The following is an 18,726-nucleotide window of genomic DNA, read 5'->3' as shown; positions in this document are numbered from 1 at the left end:
TAGCATATCTAAGTGACCAGCCAAAGGCTATAGGTATGCTAAATGAGCATGCCATGGATTAGCTGCAAAGCTGCCCTGCATGTTCTTGCTCTGTGTGCCCCTTCCCCCAACTCACACCTGTGGGGGAAGGGGTGAAGACACCTTAAAATCTCCTGGACACCTTGAGTTCTGGACCCCATTTCAAAGGCCTATTTGGGATCCCCCCTCTTGGCTGCACCCTGTAACACTAATGTCTTCATCAAATCCCAAAGCCTCTGAAAATACCCACAAACACACACAGTCCTTCCTTCCCCCTTTGCCCAGTCTGGGGTACCATTTCACAGGAAAGGAAATAGAAGTTCATGACTCAGGCAGCCCCCGGATCTTCCCAGTACTCCGTGCTTGGCTGGTAGGCCTCCCCAGTTCCCGGAACCCTTGGCTGTGTTGCCGGGATCTCTGCTAAAGCCGGGTGGTAGTTCCCCCTTCTAAAGCTGTGGGGTTCCTCACTCTAGCAAAGGCACGTGGTCTTCTCTCCACCGCTCCAGCCGCGTGGTCCTCTCTCCCAGGGTCATGGGAGTCCCCACTCAGCCAAAACCTCGTGGTTCTCCCCACAAAGCTGCGGGTGGGGAGGGGGATGGGGAGGACGGGTCGCCACTCTGCCAAAGCCGAGTGGCGATTCTCTGCTAAAGCCACATGGTGATTCTCTCTCGCAGGGCTACAGGAGTCCCCCTCTGGCAAAGCTATGTGGCTCTCCCTCCTCAATGGCTGCTGCGTCTGGGTTTAAATCCCTGTGCCAGTCTTCCTCTGCAGCCCCATTTCCGACTCCTCCCACACTTGGCCACACTTGCCCTCAATCTGCTGTCCTTTCCAGCTTTCCTGGGCTGCCATTGTGGGTCTGGGCAGGTGCAGCCCCATGTCATGGCGCCAATCTTCTCCAAGCTCCCATGCAGGCACTGTAACTCAGGGGACCTGCCTCCCAGGTCCCATCTTGGGGGGAAGGTCCCTTTCCATCCCCCTGGCCCAGAGCATGGCCATAGCTATTCAGCATATCTAAGTGACCAGCCAAAGGCTATAGGTGTGTTAAATGACTATGCCATAGATTAGCTGCAAAGCTGCCCTGCATGTTCTTGCTCTGTGTGCCCCTTCCCCCAACTCACACCTGTGGGGGAAGGGGTGAAGACATCTTAAAATCTCCAGGACACCTTGAGTTCTGGACCCCATTTCAAATGCCCATTTGGGGTCCCCCCTCTTGGCTGCACTGTGTAACAAAATCAACAACAATAATAAAGGTAATGGAATAGACCTTTCTAGGGCTCTCATTTAAAAAAATTTTAAGTGGCTAAGCTAGATGGTCACTTCCTTTTTCTGGAAAGCAATTTATTCACCTGTAACAAAAGGGGGTAAAGGATAAAAACCATGATGATTCTCAAGGTCTCTTCCAACCCTGTAACTTCAAGTCAGTTTTTCCTCAAGCTAGAGAGAGAAGCCCTGAGCTAAGTATCAGATCATGGGGTCAATCTCAGAAATCGATGTTGTTCACCTTACTGGTTCTCACAACCACTGCCTGTTTTGGGGCCTTCCCCAGCGTAAGCGCTGATGTGGGCGATGTTTGGCTTTTACTATTTATGTGGACTTCAAGAGATTCACTGAATGAGCTTGTCTCTCAGTTTCCCCATTTGTAAAATAAATATAACTACTGGCAAAGTTGTAAAAATATCAAAAGTTGGGGGAAAATATCAAGTGTTGAGCAAAAATGACTAGTTCTTGTTAGGTTGTGATATTTTCCATCATCCTTAGGAACACAAGGTAAAGATAAACTACTATGTCATAAGCACATTGCGGCTCGCTGACAACCATACGACTAGGGCGGGCGGTAACCAAGCCACAGTACTAGTTACCTCTGCGACGCTGCTCTCACTTAGCCCATTCGCTGCACCAAGCTGTGCCCCAGCGATCACGCAGATGTGCGCTGCGCGTAACGCCTGTCTCTCAGCACAGGCCCCGCCCCATACGCAGGCCCCGCCCCGACGTGCGTGCGCGCTCCCGGCGCGGCGGAGACGCAACGCAGGTGAGGCCAGCGGGCGGTGTGGCTGCCCGTGAGGGGCGTTGCCTTCGGAAGTGGGGTCCGCGTTGCCGCCCCCGCCTCCTCTCCGTGGTGGCCGCTATGTGCTCCGCTCGCGGCTCTCCGCCCCTGGGAGCGTCAGCCGCCGAGTCAAGCGCTGCAGAACAGGTGAGGCGGGCTTCCCAGCGCAGTCTTGGGGAGGGCAGCCGGCCCAGGCTGAGACTGTTGGGCCGTGGGGCTCGGCGGGGCGTCGAGAGCCGCCGACGAGCCCGTTGCCCGCGAGCCTCCCAGCTCCTGCCGCCTGTCTTGTCTGCGCCCTTGCCTGCCCAGACCGCGCGGCCACATCCGGGCGCCCGGGCAACCAGCGCCCGAGACCCTGGGCGGCAGGTGCTCTCCCCCAGCCCCTAGGAGGAGAAGCCTGGCTTTCGTGTTGTCGCGCCGGCTCCGATGACCACGTTGGCTTTTCCCTCTAACACGTAGTGTGGGTGGATCCGTTCTACACCGGGGAGGAACCTGGCCAAGGAAAAGGGAGATTCAGCTGCAAAGACCAGTGAGTGGTTCTCACATGGCGCCTTATCATAACATTTACACGTTCATCGTCGATTTTGCTTTGCTCTGCTTTTACTAAATTTCATGCTTTAGATTTCTCCTTTGAAAAAATGGGCGATAAAGTCATGATGAGAACAGTGTTTCTCAGACGTGAGTAATGCGTGGACACCTTTTAAAGAAACAGTTCTCTTGTTCTCTAGAATATGTACCAGAACCAGTTAGGTGAACACCGGTGCAGGGCATTTTCAGAGAACATGTATCATTATTAGGAAAGAAAAGAGATGCTTTACAATTCAGCAACTTCTGTGCTCGAAGATAAACTAGAGGTTATTAAAGAATTCTAAATTAGGGACTCTAATCCCTAGTTTAATTTCATTTTGCAGTCTTGACTCTATCCTGACGTGCATAACGACAATGCCTAATTCTCCAGCCCTGGAGAGACCTGAAGGAATCATATTCTTTATTATCTTATATTTGGTGTTATCTTATATTTGATGTTGTCTTTGTGTCAGGTTTGTTAATCGTTTTACACATTAACAGAATTATAAAATGGAATACTAGTTTGTATAAGTAGTTTATTTCTGTATTTACCTGCTTTCTGTGTTTCTGTGACTGCTGCTTATTGAATTTGTGTTTTGCTTTCTTCTATCCCTAGTGGTAATGCATGACCTCAGCCCTTGTGTATGCAGTCTAGAGGGAAGAAACAGGCATGAGAGTTCATCCGAGTATTTATATGTTTTATGTTTATTCTCTACATATTTATTCAGCATGTTTTTTTAAAAAATGAACATAGGTGCAGAGTGTGGGGAAACATTAGAAAGTATAACAATGTAAACTTTGCAAAGAAAAATATTGACCCCTGCCTTGAAGGAAGTGTAATGTTGAGAGCAGGACATATTAGGAGGAAGTGACATTAGTAAAGGCCTGAAACAAGAAAGATAACAGCTTATGGGGTGGAGAAGAGACCTACCTCACTAGACCAGAAAGATGTTATCTGGGACTGAGGGGAGAATAGGGGGGTGAAATAAGATGGGATCAGTGGATGGATGGAGGTATCAGGTAGCACACAGGAAAGTAGGCGTTGGCCCCACAGGCTCCAGAAAGTTCTTCAGCTGGTCATATGTTGAAGGTAGTGTTTTACAAGAGTTATTTCGGAAGGTTGGTGTTCACGGTGAAGGCAGAAGGAGGGTGACCTGCCTAGAGGTCTGTCTGGTGATGTCTTCTGTGGTCATGTCAGATGTGTGGCTTCTTTGAGGACGACTTGATGGGACCTGAGGAATGATACCATATGTCAGCACACAGATAAGTGGGAATCAAAGTTAAGAACTTGGTGACTCCAGTCAGTGGTGATACCCTTCTTGGATGTGGTGAACTTGGGAAGTGGTGTTAGTTTTTGTCAGAGATGGTGACTGCACACTTAGACTAAATGTGTTTGTGATGACAGCCATCAGTAAGCTCAGGATGTGGAACTGGAACTTGAGGAGAGTCAGAGTTGCATATTTGAGAATCTGCACAGGTGATTCAGAAAAAGTATGACAAGAAAAAGATCTCTTAAAATGGGGACCAGAATTTTCCAAATGAATAGGGAGAGAAAGGTGTTTGGGTAAGACTTAATATTGAAAAATAAATTTTTAATTTAAAATTAAATACTAAAAAAGTATTGATCAGCCCCTTGGCTGGTGTGGCTTAGTGGACTGAGTGCTGGCCTGTGAACCAAAGGGTTGCTAGTTCAATTCCCAGTAAGGGCACACGTCTAGTTTGCAGGCTAGGTCCCCAGTAGGGGGTGCTTGAGAGGCAACCCACACATTGAAGTTTCTCTCCCTCTTTCTCCCTCTTTTCCCCTCTCTCTAAAAATAAATAAAATCTTAAAAAAAGAAAAATAAAATCTTTTTAAAAAGGAAAATATGGATTATAAATGCAACTACATACATTCTTCTTAAAACGAAGAATGAATCAAATTGTTTTGATGTATTTTTCCCACAACTGAGTGCCACAGAGTACCCTTCACTTCACCTTGGCCTCTCACTCTCACAAAGACAGTTACTTACAAAAATCTACCGAAGTGTTTGTCGGTGTCTTTGATTTTTCAGGGTCCTCTTGTAACCTTTGATACTCAAATCATTCTTTTTTAAAGCATCCATTGTGTCATCACACCTTTTTTTACTCAGAAGTTTAGCTCTTCCAGAGTCTTACTTGTCTATGATTTTGTTTGTGTATGATGAGAATTTGCTAATGTCTGTCTTATTGAATTATGCACTTTCCACCACAGGAACCATTTCACTTGGTAGGTGATTTATATTGTTTTCACTGGTTTTCTTAGGACTGTCAGTGAGAGAAATAGATGTGTTTTACTCCACCGAGGAACATTGAGCTAAGGAAGGCTGCACTAGCTGAAATCTTAATGCAGTAAATGCATCTCTCTGATGATCGATCGGTCTAACATAATTTAGGTCTTTAAAAAAACATGGCATTTTATGTCATATTACTAAGACTTTGCCTCCCTAAACTTTGGAGGCAAAATTCTTAGCTGCATATACAATGAGAGTTTACATTTTAAGGTCAAATTGCCATAGTGTTTACTGCTGGGGTAATATTCAGCCATACTTTTTTCCTAAATAGAAATAATTACTTCAGCAATTTGTAAGCTGTCCTGTTTTCTCTCTGTCCTTAAACACAAGTTTTGTAACTTACAAAAATATGTTTATCCTTTTTGTGAAAATCCTTGCATATCTCAACACAAAGTCCTAAGACAAACACCAGATTAAATAACACTTACTCAGTTTGCTATGATCTTTCTAACAGTGCATCTTCTCTTTTGAAATGCATTCTCTGCTCTCCCCCTTCCAAAGTTGGCCTCTGACCTTCAGGAATCTGTTCCTATTTATCAGCCTTCATCAACTCTTCTCTCAGATCTTATAGTCCAAATAATGTAATATTGCCTTCTCTTATACTTTTGATTATTTCCTGGGTATTAGTATGTTCTCTGTGACCAGTCTGCAGACTCCTTGAAATCCAGAGTCAGGTGTGATATTCCTCAGTGCCCCTCAGTCACTTCATAGTCCTCATCATTGCATCATTAAAGGCCTTGCTTCCCCCAAGGACCTTGACTTTAGGCTGTTAACTAAAGCTTTTTTGTTGTTGTTTTTTGTTTTTTAATTTTAGTTCAACTATCACAAAAAAATGTTCCAATCAGAATTCCTATGTCATGAAGAGTTTTTAAGCTAGATTTTCTTTATCTGTCCTGAAGAGGATTTGATGCTGGAAACTGAAGATGTCAGTCAAAGGTAGCTTTTTAAAAATAGTTCTGTTGTTTCTTATAATAAAATTAATACACACCCTTTAAAAAATATGGACAAGCCTAAGGAAGAAAATAAAGATGATCCATTATCTCACTACTCAGAAATAACTAATCACTGTTAACAATTTGGTTTCTTTCCTTCCACTTTATGTACAGTGTAAATTTTTCACTTACTATATCATGGACATCTTTCCATGTCAATAAATAGAGAGCTGCATGATCACCTTTAATGGTCACATCATACTCTATTGCATAAATGGCCATGTTTAACTTAACTCATCCCCTGTAATAGACATTAGTTTTGAAACAGTGTTTTGCTATTATATACAATACTAGGATGAACATCTTTATAGATATTTTAGTTTTAGTTTTACCCTGTTATTTTGAAGGATGAATTTCTGGAAGTATGATAGGTCGAACAGAGGAGAGGGTAAGTATGTTAAAAATTGCCATGCCTGTTACCAATATGCCCCCAGAAGATTAGTACCTATTTAGGTTCTCCCCAGTGATCTAGCCCTCTTCCCTCCCTTGTTTGCCAAGTGTCAGCAGTCCTTAATCTCTACTGACCTGATAGTGATAAAGTCTTGTTTTTATTTATATTTCTCTCAAAACTAATGAAGCTATTTTATCAGCCATTTGTTTTTCTTACTGAATTAATTTCCAGTTATCCTTCCCCGTTCCAGTGTTTCTCTTATGTATTTTATTTTATGAACCTTTTATATGTAAGAGATATTTACCTTTTGTCACATATATTACAACTGATTTTCCCAAGTTTTGTGTATTTGGGAAAGGATTTTTATTTTTAAACATTCAGAAGTCTTTAACTCATGTGTAGATGTATTTTCTTTCTTTTATGGTTTGAGACACTGATATCGTTGTAGAAAAGCATTACCCACTCTAAGATTATGTAAATACTTACCATATTTTTCAGACTATAAGGTGCAAACCCCCCCCCCCCCCAAATTTGGGAGGAATAATGGTCATTAATGCTGCTGTTGAGTTCTGTTTACATTTACATTGGTAAAATATTATGTATGTTATTAAATATTTTACCACATTTTTTGCTTCAGAATTTTTTTTCCTATTTTCCTTCTCTAAAACCTAGGTGCATCTTATGGTCCGAAAAATACGGTGCCTACATTTTCATCTTACATGTTAATGGATATTTTTAATATTTAAATCTTTGAGCCATTAGAATTCTAATAAAGATAGAATGTAGTAATCTCACTATATTCAAATGCTAAAAGTAGCTTCTTTATAAAAACACATTAAAATTCATTTAAGCTCTTGGGCAATTGACATACTTTTCCTTTTTGCATAAACCTTTAAATCACAAATGTTGTTTGTCTTAAGTTTTGTGTCTGTGATACAATGTGGACACCATACTAAACCCTGAACTAATTAAAGGGATTTTTTTGCCTTTGCCAGGTAGGCTTTACCTCTGTGTGAGTGTGCCCATGTGTGTATTTCCCCCTTTACTGCATTATAAATTTAAGGGCTGGATCCATGTCTGATTCATCTTCGTATCTCCCGTTCCCAGCCATCCGTGAAGCAAACAATGGTTGTTCACCACTTGTGTGATAGGCACTGGTCACTGGAGAAACAGAAGACTAAGGGACTGTCCCTGCCACTGAGGGGCTTGCCACGTGATGAGAAAGTCCGCCAGCCACAAGTATAATACTGCAGCCCACTACTGTGAGGAGCAAGTACTTTGGGGAAATGAGGATTAGGGAAGTCCTCACAGAGGAATTGTGGCTGACATGTTTCATGAGGATTACATAGGAACACCAACAGGTGGACCCAAAGGAGTCATTCTAGACATACAAAGGAATGCAAGGCATTTCAGTGACTTGCAGCTTGTGTTTAATATGGCTGGAGCATAAGGTACAAACCTGTCTGCCTGTCAGGGGATAAGGCTAGAAAGATAGTCAGGGGCTAGATCAGTGCTAATGCAGAAGCTACTGCTCAACATAAACCCTTCTTAACAGCTTCAGTACAAGGTTAAGGTACCAGATTTTGTGGGTTTGGATTTAAACATGCAATAGATAAAGAACATAGGTGTTTCTTGGGTTGGGCCATCTTTGTAATTTTTCTTACTTCCTGGAACAGGAGGGTTCTGACTCCAGGAAGACCCCATTGTTTCTGTAATGGTGGAGGATGTTTGACTCCCAGAACACTGCCTGACCTCTGTCTGTCCCTTCAGCATGGGGAGGTGAGTAATGGTGCCTAATCCCTGCATTGGAAAACCCAAGGTTTTGGTGCCGCCGAAACAGGTTTTGAGAGGGGGAAATAATCTAAATCCCAAGTGAAAATTGTTCAGACTTGTGCTACACTTCTATTTAATACCTTTGTTCTTTAAGGGCCCCATGGGACACCTGTCACAGAAAGAAAGTCATTAAGCCAGGTGGATTCTACAGGGGCCAATGTAGTGTATCAGAAAGGGCATGTGTGTTGGCGTCTGCGAGGGGTTGTATTAAACACAGGATAACTGTCTCTAAGTCTCAGAGGCATGGGGAGGGGGTCATAAACTACATGGACTGGCCCAGGAGCCCACATGAAGACTAGAAACTACAAATGGAAAATTCTACTAGGTTAATAGAATACCACCTCCTTCTGTGAGTCCATAAAGCACTCTTTAAAGGGAAGTGTGTAGAAATTAAGTGTACAACCATAGAATGTATCCTAAAGTTAGCAGGTTTTTTTAAGCCTAATAAACTTTCTCTTTCCTGACATAAACTGAGAAGAAAAGTGTTTATTTGCTAAAGTGTCTCAGGAATATTTCAAGAAAAACAGAATATACAGAACTCATTTATTGACTTTGTTATGATGATGTTGTTAAAAAATACTGATTTTCACATAAGCATCAGGGAGAAATTTGCCTTTTAATTCAGTGTTAAGAAAATCTTGTTCCTTCTAAGCTATTTATATGTTTTTAATCTAATGGGCAATGTGTTGGCCATAAGGATGCTCAGCCACCTATGAAGGCCTACCCGATTACATACATTCATATGTACTAAATTGTCTTTTGGTTTTATCATTCTTAAACCTGATTTTATTACAGATTTATATATGTATGTTACTGATCTCATTCTTGTAAGCTGTCTCTAATATTTTGGAACAAAGCAGGATACAAATAAAATCTGCATAATTCTTTGAAGAAAGGGAAAACAGAAGGGCTTGATTCTCACTCATCTCATTTATAATATATTCATATGCTGCTTAACAAGGAGGATATGATGGGAGATATACATTGGTAGGCCATCTCGTCATTGTGCAAACCTCAAAGAGTACACTTACACAAACCTAGACGGTGTAGCTACTACATATGTAGGTTATAGGTTATATCCTGTTGCTCCTAGGCTGTACGCCTGTACAGACATTACTGTATAAAGTAACACAAGATTGAACCAGGCACAAGAGAAAATGATACAATCAAGGGATGCAGTAGACACGAGATGTATGGGGCTGCTGTCTTCATCACATGGGAGACTTTTTTATATAAGTAGGAAGAGTACACTCTAAAGTAACGATAAAGCCCTGACTAGCATGGCTCAGTTGGTTGGGCATCGTACTGCAAAGTGGAAGGTCACTGTTCAATTCCTGGTCAGGACACATGCCCAGGTTGCAGAGTTGGTCCCCAGTTGGGGCTTATATGAGAGGCAACCAATCGATGTTTCTCTCTCACATTGATGTGTCTCTCCCTCTCTTTCTCCCTCCCTTCTCTCTCGAAATAAATAAAAAGAAGTCTTTTAATATGTCAAGTGATGATAAAAAATACAGTATAGTAAATACATAAACCAACAACATAGTCATTTATTATCATCATGTATTATGTATTGTACATAATTGTATGTGCTTCACTTTATATGACCGGCAATACAGTAGGTTTGTTTATTACTCACAAACATGTGAGTAATGAGTTGTTGCACTATTAGGTCTCTTAAGTGATGAGAATTTTTAGGCTTCATTATAGTTTTATGAGACCACTATCATATATGCAGTCCATCGTTGACTGAAACATCATTACGCAGTACATGACTGCAATGAGTTACGTAGCAAAATAGCAATATGGACAACGCTGGGTTATAGATACCTACTGGCGGGGATGTAGGGACAGCTCAAACTGAATGTCTTGCTTTTGGATCAGTTGAGGTGAAGTTTGGAGCAGATTGCTTTAAAATCTGTTTTTTTGAAATTTCAGGATTGGCATCTCCTGTCTTTTTCCTGCTTCCTGGCATTTTAGCATCTCTCCTGTGGGGTGTCCTCGAATTCTGAATACCAATTTACGCCAAATTATTGTTATTAGTATTCTAGCTGCTGCTGTTTCACTTTTATACTTTTCTGTTGTCATAATCCGAAATAAGTATGGGCGACTATCCAGAGACAAGAAGTTTCAAAGGTAAGAGAAAAAAACATTTATTTTCAAGATGGACGTCATGTATTCATTTCATGGCTTCAAGAGTTTGGGATGAGGGGGAATTTAAGGAGGCTGTGGCTACACAAAACAGATGCTGTGCTGAATATAGCAGGGCATGAAAAATTAAACTATTTGATACTATTTAATCATTAACCACCAAATCCACATCCTAAGAGGATTTAACATAAGCTTCTTCTGTGATATCTTTAAGCTGATTTTTCAGTTATTGTTGATAGTTTGGAAGTAGTTTTGCTCTTTAGAACTTGTTTGAACTTCTTTAAAGGAATAATGACTGTATATCTGATTTAGATTATCTTTATTGCTGTCACTAGTTTTCTTCTGACTAATTTGGCAGTTGAGAAAATGGTATATTGGTGCTACTGCACAGCTTAGAAATCACTGATTTGGTATTTGTTTATTGCACTGGCTCTTACATTTAGGGTGCTTTCCTCTGTCTCAAAAGTACATGTTTATTTTTGTGAACAAGGTACTTGGCACGAGTTACTGACATTGAAGCTACAGACACCAACAACCCCAATGTGAACTATGGCATCGTGGTGGACTGTGGTAGCAGCGGATCTCGAGTGTTTGTCTATTGTTGGCCCAGGCATAACGGCAATCCTCATGATCTGTTAGATATCAGACAAATGAGGGATAAAAACCGAAAGCCAGTGGTTATGAAAATAAAACCAGGTATGTAAGTGATAACCAGGTTCTGTCCTTTTGGCCTCTGTGGTGTCTTCCACATTTTGCCCTTTCATCCCCACAGTCATCACCCTAATTCAGAGCTCACAGCAACTGAATTGGTCTCCCTGTTTTACTTTTTTCACTTCCTTTTCTCTTTTCTACCCTCCTTGCATAAGGTGACTAACACCTTAATAAACTATCAAAAACCGTCTCTTTCGTCTCCTGCAGCATGTACCATAGTTCCTTATTCATGGTGTCTACTCACATGTTTGCGAGTTGATGTTAACTATGGAGGGATTTTTTTTTTCTATTTGGTAGCCATTGGTCTCTATCCTTAATGACAAGATAATTTCAGATAATTCATGGAAATCTGTATTCTAATACATTGGCATATGCTTATCATTTTAAAAATTGCTGCCTCGGTATATTTCTACTCATCTAGATTATTTAATAAGGATGACCATAGAACTTAAAAGAGCTGATTTCATTATGTCCAGTTTTTAAAGATACTGCAATTTCTAAGTCAGTGTGTTATAGAAAAATTGGGATGTGCTTTCCCCAGTTTAAATCAGTAGTTTTCAACCTTTTGTCTGTATCTACATCATTTCCTTGGGCAGCACCCTTCTGTAAAGAGCATTAGGAATAGAAGGTGTCAGGAGTACCTTGAAATAGGCATTTTATGTCTTGATAAGTTGATAATCACTAATGTAAAACATTAAACCATACATCTTAGAGATTCAGCAATTTAATTTTATCTTGCCAAATGATTTAGAGAGTAAAATATTATATACAAACAATCCAAGGAATTTATCTTTTAAAGTATTAGAGGATATTGTTAAAAAATAATTATCATAACTTATCTCCTATTTCAAAAACAAGTGAAAAGGAGCTTCAGTTTTAACATGATAGATACCTGCCCTCATAAAACAGTTCCTAACTGCATAGACTGTGGGCCCTCAAGCCCTTCTTATTCTTCATTGAATATTCAAGCCCTGCTTCCTTCTCTGGGGAACCCTGATGTTTGGGCAATGAGGCACCAGCATAGTACTCAGAAAATTCAAAAACTCAACTTCATTTTTCAGGATAAAGAGAGGAAACTGAATCTAAGTGTCTTATACAAGTGTTATTTTGATAGCAGAGTACACTTTTGTTAACAAAGATCATTTTTTCCCCTAAGCCTTAGTGAATGACTTAATTTTTACTTCTCTTTTTTCCATCCCTGGAATTTATGTGTATCCCTAATCTAGATTATTTTCAGGGTTAAAGTAATATTGATGAAATAAGAAATTCACCAGGATTTTAAAAACTAAAACACACTAAAGCACCTTGTGTTTCATCCAGCTTCACATACCAGGTTCCATCAGTGATTAAACTACTCTCGTGGAGTAGGATGAACACTTCCACACCTTGGAGTTTCCCTTTGAGAACCACGGGACAGCTACACCAGCATCCTAGGGTAGACACCAGACCCTCCTTAAAATGAGGCTTAACTTCATTCTCTCTGATGCTGTAGGAAATGCTTTAAGTGGAAATTCAAGAACGTTTTTACAGCTTTTCTCTGTCCTGAAGTATAGTCTGTCATGTATAGCATTACAGCAACACTCTAGGAATTTTCTTAATAGATTCTGGATAGTTTTGGGCTTGGTGTCCATTGAAACAGTATTGTATGTGGAATCAGAAAAAGACTGGCTTTTAGTCTGTTTTCTGTTCATTGCTTTGACAAATAACAATCTTTCTGGGTCCACAAGTTCCTAGTTTGTGAAACAGGAAAATTTGGACTTCCAGAATTCTCCTCATCTTTAATATTATAGGCTCACTGACAAATAGAAATACTCACTCATTACTCATTCAGCAAGCATTTGTGGAGCACATTATTTGCTAAGCCCTGTGTTAGTGCTGAGAATATACATTTGAATGAGACAGTTTGTGCCCTTGAGAAACTTGAAATTGAAAAGAGACTAGCAAGTAAATAGGTGATTTGGACAAGGCAGTGAGTGCTGCAGCTAGAAGTGAGCACAGGAGGCAGAGAGAGCTTGTCTTCAGGGTTCTGTTAGGGAGACTTCCCTCCACAGAGGAAGTAGCTCTGTGGATAAGGGGAAGTGGGTAGGGAGGCAGTGAAAGAGAAGGTTCTTCCTGGTGGAGTCAGGAGCCCTAAAGCCAGAGTGTGATGTGTTAACAGAAATTCTGTTCTGTATGGTTGAAGCCAAATGGAAGGAGTGTGGGAGGAGATACAATGGGTGAGTATGCAGGGAGTTCATGCCATTCTAGAGTTGCGCTTTATCTGGAGGGCATTGAGGAGCCCCAAGAGGATTTTAAGCCAAGAAGAGACTCCTTTGTGTAAGGAATGGTCAGGGAATTTCATAACTGGAAAATAGGATGTGTAGGCTGGTAGAAGGTAGAGGTATTCAGAAGAGATGAGAAGTGTAAAAACATGAGAGGAACCAAGGAGACCCAGAAAAAAATCAATGAAACCCAGAACACATGCTGGAGGGAGGGAGAGGGATTTTATTCAGGATACCAGCTTGAGCCACTGGACAGCTAGAGAGAGTGGTCACTGAGATAGGTAGCAGGAAGTAAGAGCAGGTTTCCAGTGGTCGTTGAGTTCAGATATGCATATGTTGAGTTTTGGGGGGCTGTGAGGACAAGCAGATGGCCTTGTCCGGTGGACAGTTACTACATACCGATCTGCAGGTTGGGGAAGGGATCTGGGTGGCTGCTGATAAGATAAATCCAAGATGTATTGATGATGATGGCAACCACAGGAATAAGCTTGCCTGAAGAAAGTGGGAGCACATTTCCCAAGGGCAGGGATGAGCTCGTGTGTAATTAATTCTGAGTGACACATAATAGGTGCTCAATGAGATCTGTGACTTTGGTGAGTGAGAATAACAGAGAATAGCACTGAACAAAGTGTCATCATTTAAGGAAGAGAGACTGAAAGCTGTGTCAGGTGGGTGGAAAAAAACTAGGAGAGTATGGTGTATAGCTCGAATTGCTCTCAGATTAGCCACATTGAAGAAGTATAACTTACCAGCTAAAATATATACTTGTTAACAGAGGTGTCCTTTTTTGTAGGCATTTCAGAGTTTGCTACCTCTCCAGAGAAGGTCAGTGATTACATTTCTCCGCTCTTGAACTTTGCTGCAGAGCATGTGCCACGGGCAAAACACAAAGAGACCCCTCTCTACATTCTTTGCACAGCTGGAATGAGAATCCTCCCTGAAAGGTGATCCTCCATCCACACAGGGCAGTCCAGGCTGGTGGTGATGGTGGTTTATTTTCCTCCCTGTTTCCCTCTGTTTCCTCCTCCCCTTCCTCCTCTTCCATCATCATTATCATCAAAAGGAAGACATTAAACATTATTTTTTCAAATCTGAAATAATATCAGAACTATTCCCTTAGGTAGAACTCACCAAATATTTTTAATATATTTGTTTATAATTATAAATTAATAGTAAACTATAAAGTTGTCATTAAAAAAACTGAGTTTTCATTTTATTAGTTTAAGGATTTGTAGTTTTAGATCTAAGAATGCCATAATTCACAAAACTCTTGAAAATTTCTTCCTAAAATAAACAATCTTTTCAATAAATTGCTTTGGTTTTAAAAGTTTTCATTTTCATATAGGATATGCCAGAGTCAGAGTAGGGTTTTTTTCCTCCTTTCAAACAAAAACTTACTGTATAATATTTTGATATGCAAATTTTTTATTGTCTTACAGCCAGCAGAAAGCCATTCTGGAAGACCTTCTGACTGATATCCCTGTGCACTTTGATTTTCTGTTTTCTGACTCTCATGCCGAAGTAATTTCAGGGAAACAAGAAGGTTGGTATATTGGTCTTTGCCTTAAAATTTGAGAACTGTTGCCTTAAGTTCCCCATTTCCCCCTGTGTACACTTTATTCAATTACTCCTAATATCTTAACATTTGGAAAACCATAGCCTTGAAGTAGTATAATTTTTAAATGGCAAAATTAGTTTCTTACATGGCTGGCCTTTGTGTTATACAAACATTTAAGCCATTAAAAACATAATTTAGTTTGTCTTCACTACACTTGGGAAACAAATTTTGGATTTGTTGTGATAGAAAAATTTTATGTTCCTTGCCTAAGTTATACAGCTTTCTGGAATTATGATAATTATTGAGCTATTAGAGTCTTGTGTTGGCTTTTTCTGTAAGAAGGGGAAATTACTCTTGACTTTGATATACTGAGAAAATACTAATTCTTTTTTCAAAGAAATAATTCTTTTCAGAGTTAAATGACAAATCAGTGATACTATTTGGGGAATAGCTTGCTAGAAATGGAGAGCAAAAAGACATTTGAAAACCATCTAAAATTTTAGCAAAGACCTCCTCTTTGAAAGACACTGTAGAAAATACAAACCTGGGTGAAGTTCACATAATGCCGGGTGCACAGTTAATCACAATATGAGGTACAGTTTTAGGTACTTAAGGAAGATAAGGAAAAAGTATCATGGGAATTTGAAAGAGGAAGACATTTTTCTAGCTAAGGGCATCATGGAGAAAATGACATTTGAACTGTGCCTACTGAGTAGTTATAAACATAGCATACCAGAGCATGGTATAGATGGGGCTCTGAGAGAGGGATAGGAAACACATTACAGGCAGAAGAAATTATTTGAGTTAACACAGGTGGAAAAGGCTGCACTGTGGTTGGAGGAGCAAAACTATTGTAGTTTGACTGGATTATGGGCCTTTTGAAAGGTGTTAACAGTAGTAAAAGTTGGACAGGTCTTGGTATCATCATCATAGGAGTGTCACTTTTTTCCTCTCCCTTTTGATTTATAATCAGACATTCATAACCAAAACAAAAATAAAAAGAGAACCACTTATGCGTAGCACACCAGGGCACCCAAGAGATCTGTTCATTTGTTGACCCCAAGTGGGTGGACTGAACCTTAGATGAGGCTGTAGAGCCAGGTGAGTGTTGGCAGGGGTGGCAGCAGACTAGCATGACCTTTCTAGAAGAGAAGGTGGAGGATGAACATGGTGAGTAAGAGTCTACCTGGACACACATGCTGCAGCTGGAGAAACCTGTTCCTGTCTCTGAGAAGACATCACAGTGACTGGGAGGAAGGGAAGAATTGGCAAAGAGAACTGAAGGAACGTGTTACCTGCTGTCTGCTGCAGGATTCTTGCAAGAGGACCACCTATGGACATCTGGGACAACCCCTACTCAAGGACGCCCTTCTCTGGTCTGTGGACCCAAAGTACCAACACCTGCCCCGACTCTCTGGCTACCCTTTTTTCCCCTCCCCAACAACATTTTTTATGAGCATGCTCCCAACCTACTCAGCTCTAATAAGAGAAGCCAAGAACTTGTGCAGTAGTAACCTTCTGGAAAATAAAAGTCTCCTGTTTATAAACCTGTTGAATTGTTAGAATCAAAATAAACCAAGCTTTACCTAAATAAGACTGCTACTTGAAATGCAGCAGCAGAGGCACTTTTCATCAGACACTATGAAAAATCACGGTAATGTGGTATCACAAAAAGAAAATGACAATTGGATAGTACTCGAACCCAAAGACATTGACTGTTGTGATCTAACTGATAAAGAATTTGAAAATGTTGCGAAGAAATTCACCAAGCTACAAGAAAACTCAGGAAGGCAATGAATGATTTCAAGAATAAAATTAAAGAACAGAAGGAGTACTTCACCAAAGAAATTGAAATTCTAAAAAAGAACCAAACAAATTCTGGAGCTGAAGAACTCAATAAAAGAGGTGAATAAAGTGCTGGAAATAAAGCATACCAGATGGAAGAGAGAATAAGTGAGCCTGAGGTTAGAAATATAAAATGTTTCAGATAGAAGGTAAGAGAGAACTAAGATTTTTTAAAAGCGAAGAAATCCTACAAGAACTATGGACTCCATTAGAAGAGCTAACATAAGAGTAATGGGCTTACCAGAAGAGAGGGAGAAAGCGGCAGAGTGTGTTTAAATAAGTAAGAGAATTTCCCAAACCTTGGGAAGGAACTTAAGTTACAGTTCTACAAAGCTGGTAGAATACCCTATGATTTCAACACAAAAAGATCTTCTCCAAGATACATTATATTAAAATTGTCAGAAATCAATGATGAAGAATTTTAAAGGCATCCAGAAAGAAAAAATACAGTAACCAACAAAGGAAACCCCATTAGGCTGTTAGCAGATTTCGCAGCAGAAACTTGAAAGGCCAGGAAAGAGTGTATGACATACATATTGAAAGTATTGAGAGAGAAAAATTGCAGGTTAAGATGACTACATCTGGTAAAGTTCTTCTTCATGAAGATATGAAAGAGAAATGAAGGCTTTCCAAGACAAGCAAAACCTGAGGGAGTTCACCAGTCACTAGACCTGTCTTATGAGAAAGGTGGAAGTCTTTGAGTGGAAATGAAAAGACAAAAGTAAACAAAACTCTGATTAAGAGTAAGAAAACTGAGCCCTGGCTGGCATAGCTCAGTGGATTGAGTGTGGGCTGGGAACCAAACTGTCCCAGGTTCGATTCCCAGCCAGGGTACATTCCTGGGTTGCAGGCCATAACCCCCAGCAACCGCACATTGATGTGTGTGTGTCTCTCCCTCCCTCCCTCCCTCCCTCTCTCTCTCTCTCTCTGTCTCTCCCCCTCCCCCCTTCCCTTCCCTCCCTAAAAATAAATAAATAAAATCTTAAAAAGAGTAAGAAAACTATTTTTTGATAACATATCAAACAATTATAGCATAAAAGTCAAAGGGAAGCATTAAAAGTAACTGTAGTTACTCTGTTGCAATTGGTAACAATAACAGCATAAAAAGACAATTGGTGACATAAAAATATAAAAAGGGAAGGTAAAAGGATGGATGGAACCTTTATAGGCAAGATAAATTGCTGTCAGCAAAAAAAGGACTATTTTACCTATGAGATACTTTATGAAAACCTTGTAACCATACGTAAAAATCTACAGCAGAGACACAAAACAAAACCAAAAAGGAGGCAAAACAAGTCACCATGGAAAACCACTAGTTTACAAAGGTAGAAAGAAACAGAAGGATAAAGACAGTGGAGAGACAAAATAATTAGAAGGCAAAAGACAAAAATGGCAGCAATAAATCCTTACATGTCAGTAATCACCTAAAGTGAAAATGGTTTGGACTCACCAGTCAAGAGACACTGATTAGATGAATTAAAAATAAACAAGACCCAAATATATGCTGCCTGTAGTAGACTCATTTCATTTCCAAAGGCACTCAGGCTCAAAGTGAAAGGATGGAACTTGGTGTTCTCAGCAAACAAACAAAAAGAAGGCAGGTGTAGCCATATTTAAACAAAATAAACTTCAAGACAAAAAGGGTAAGAAGAGATGATGGTCTTTATATAATGATAAACAGGTCAATACATCAAGAAACTATGACAGTCCTGACTGGTGTAGCTCAATGGATTGAGAACTGGCCTGCAAACCGAGGGTTTGCCAGTTCCATTCCCAGCTAGGGCACGTGCTTGTGTTGCAGGCCAGGTCCCCAGTAGGGGGTGTGTGAGAGGCAAACAATCTGTGTTTCTCTTGCACATTGATGTTTCTCTCCCTCTTTCTCCCTACCTTCCCCTCTCTCAGATAGATAGATAGGCAGGCTATGACAGAAATACACATGTTCCAAACATCGAAATATGAGGCCTGTCCAGAAAAAATCCATTTATTGTTATTGTAACAAGAACAGTTTGCAACATTGGTGTAACCTGGCAGCCAAGGTGAGTGGACTAG

General features: G+C 40.5%; 1 protein-coding gene across 5 annotated transcripts in view; it reads left to right on the top strand.

Moving 5' to 3' along the window:
* Nucleotides 1–2,005: 2,005 nt before the first annotated feature.
* Nucleotides 2,006–18,726, top strand: part of ENTPD4 (ectonucleoside triphosphate diphosphohydrolase 4) — a 33,013-nt gene continuing 16,292 nt past the window's right edge. The window contains exons 1-7 of one of the 5 annotated variants that reach the window (XM_028519701.2): nucleotides 2,021–2,209; nucleotides 5,753–5,874; nucleotides 7,998–8,100; nucleotides 10,090–10,287; nucleotides 10,793–10,998; nucleotides 14,068–14,218; nucleotides 14,714–14,817. In XM_028519701.2, the coding sequence (XP_028375502.1) occupies nucleotides 8,093–8,100; nucleotides 10,090–10,287; nucleotides 10,793–10,998; nucleotides 14,068–14,218; nucleotides 14,714–14,817 (667 nt within the window). In that variant the 5' untranslated portion in view covers nucleotides 2,021–2,209; nucleotides 5,753–5,874; nucleotides 7,998–8,092. Of the gene's footprint in view, nucleotides 2,210–2,567; nucleotides 2,592–5,752; nucleotides 5,875–7,997; nucleotides 8,101–10,089; nucleotides 10,288–10,792; nucleotides 10,999–14,067; nucleotides 14,219–14,713; nucleotides 14,818–18,726 lie in introns of those variants that run through there. The other 4 variants (XM_028519698.2, XM_028519699.2, XM_028519697.2 and 1 more) reach the window with 4 other exon arrangements.

The sequence above is a fragment of the Phyllostomus discolor genome, chromosome 8, assembly GCF_004126475.2.
Source record: "Phyllostomus discolor isolate MPI-MPIP mPhyDis1 chromosome 8, mPhyDis1.pri.v3, whole genome shotgun sequence".
Lineage (NCBI taxonomy): Eukaryota > Metazoa > Chordata > Mammalia > Chiroptera > Phyllostomidae > Phyllostomus > Phyllostomus discolor.
The sequence above is the reverse complement of the archived record's forward strand: the minus strand, read 5'-3'. Positions and strand labels throughout refer to the sequence as shown.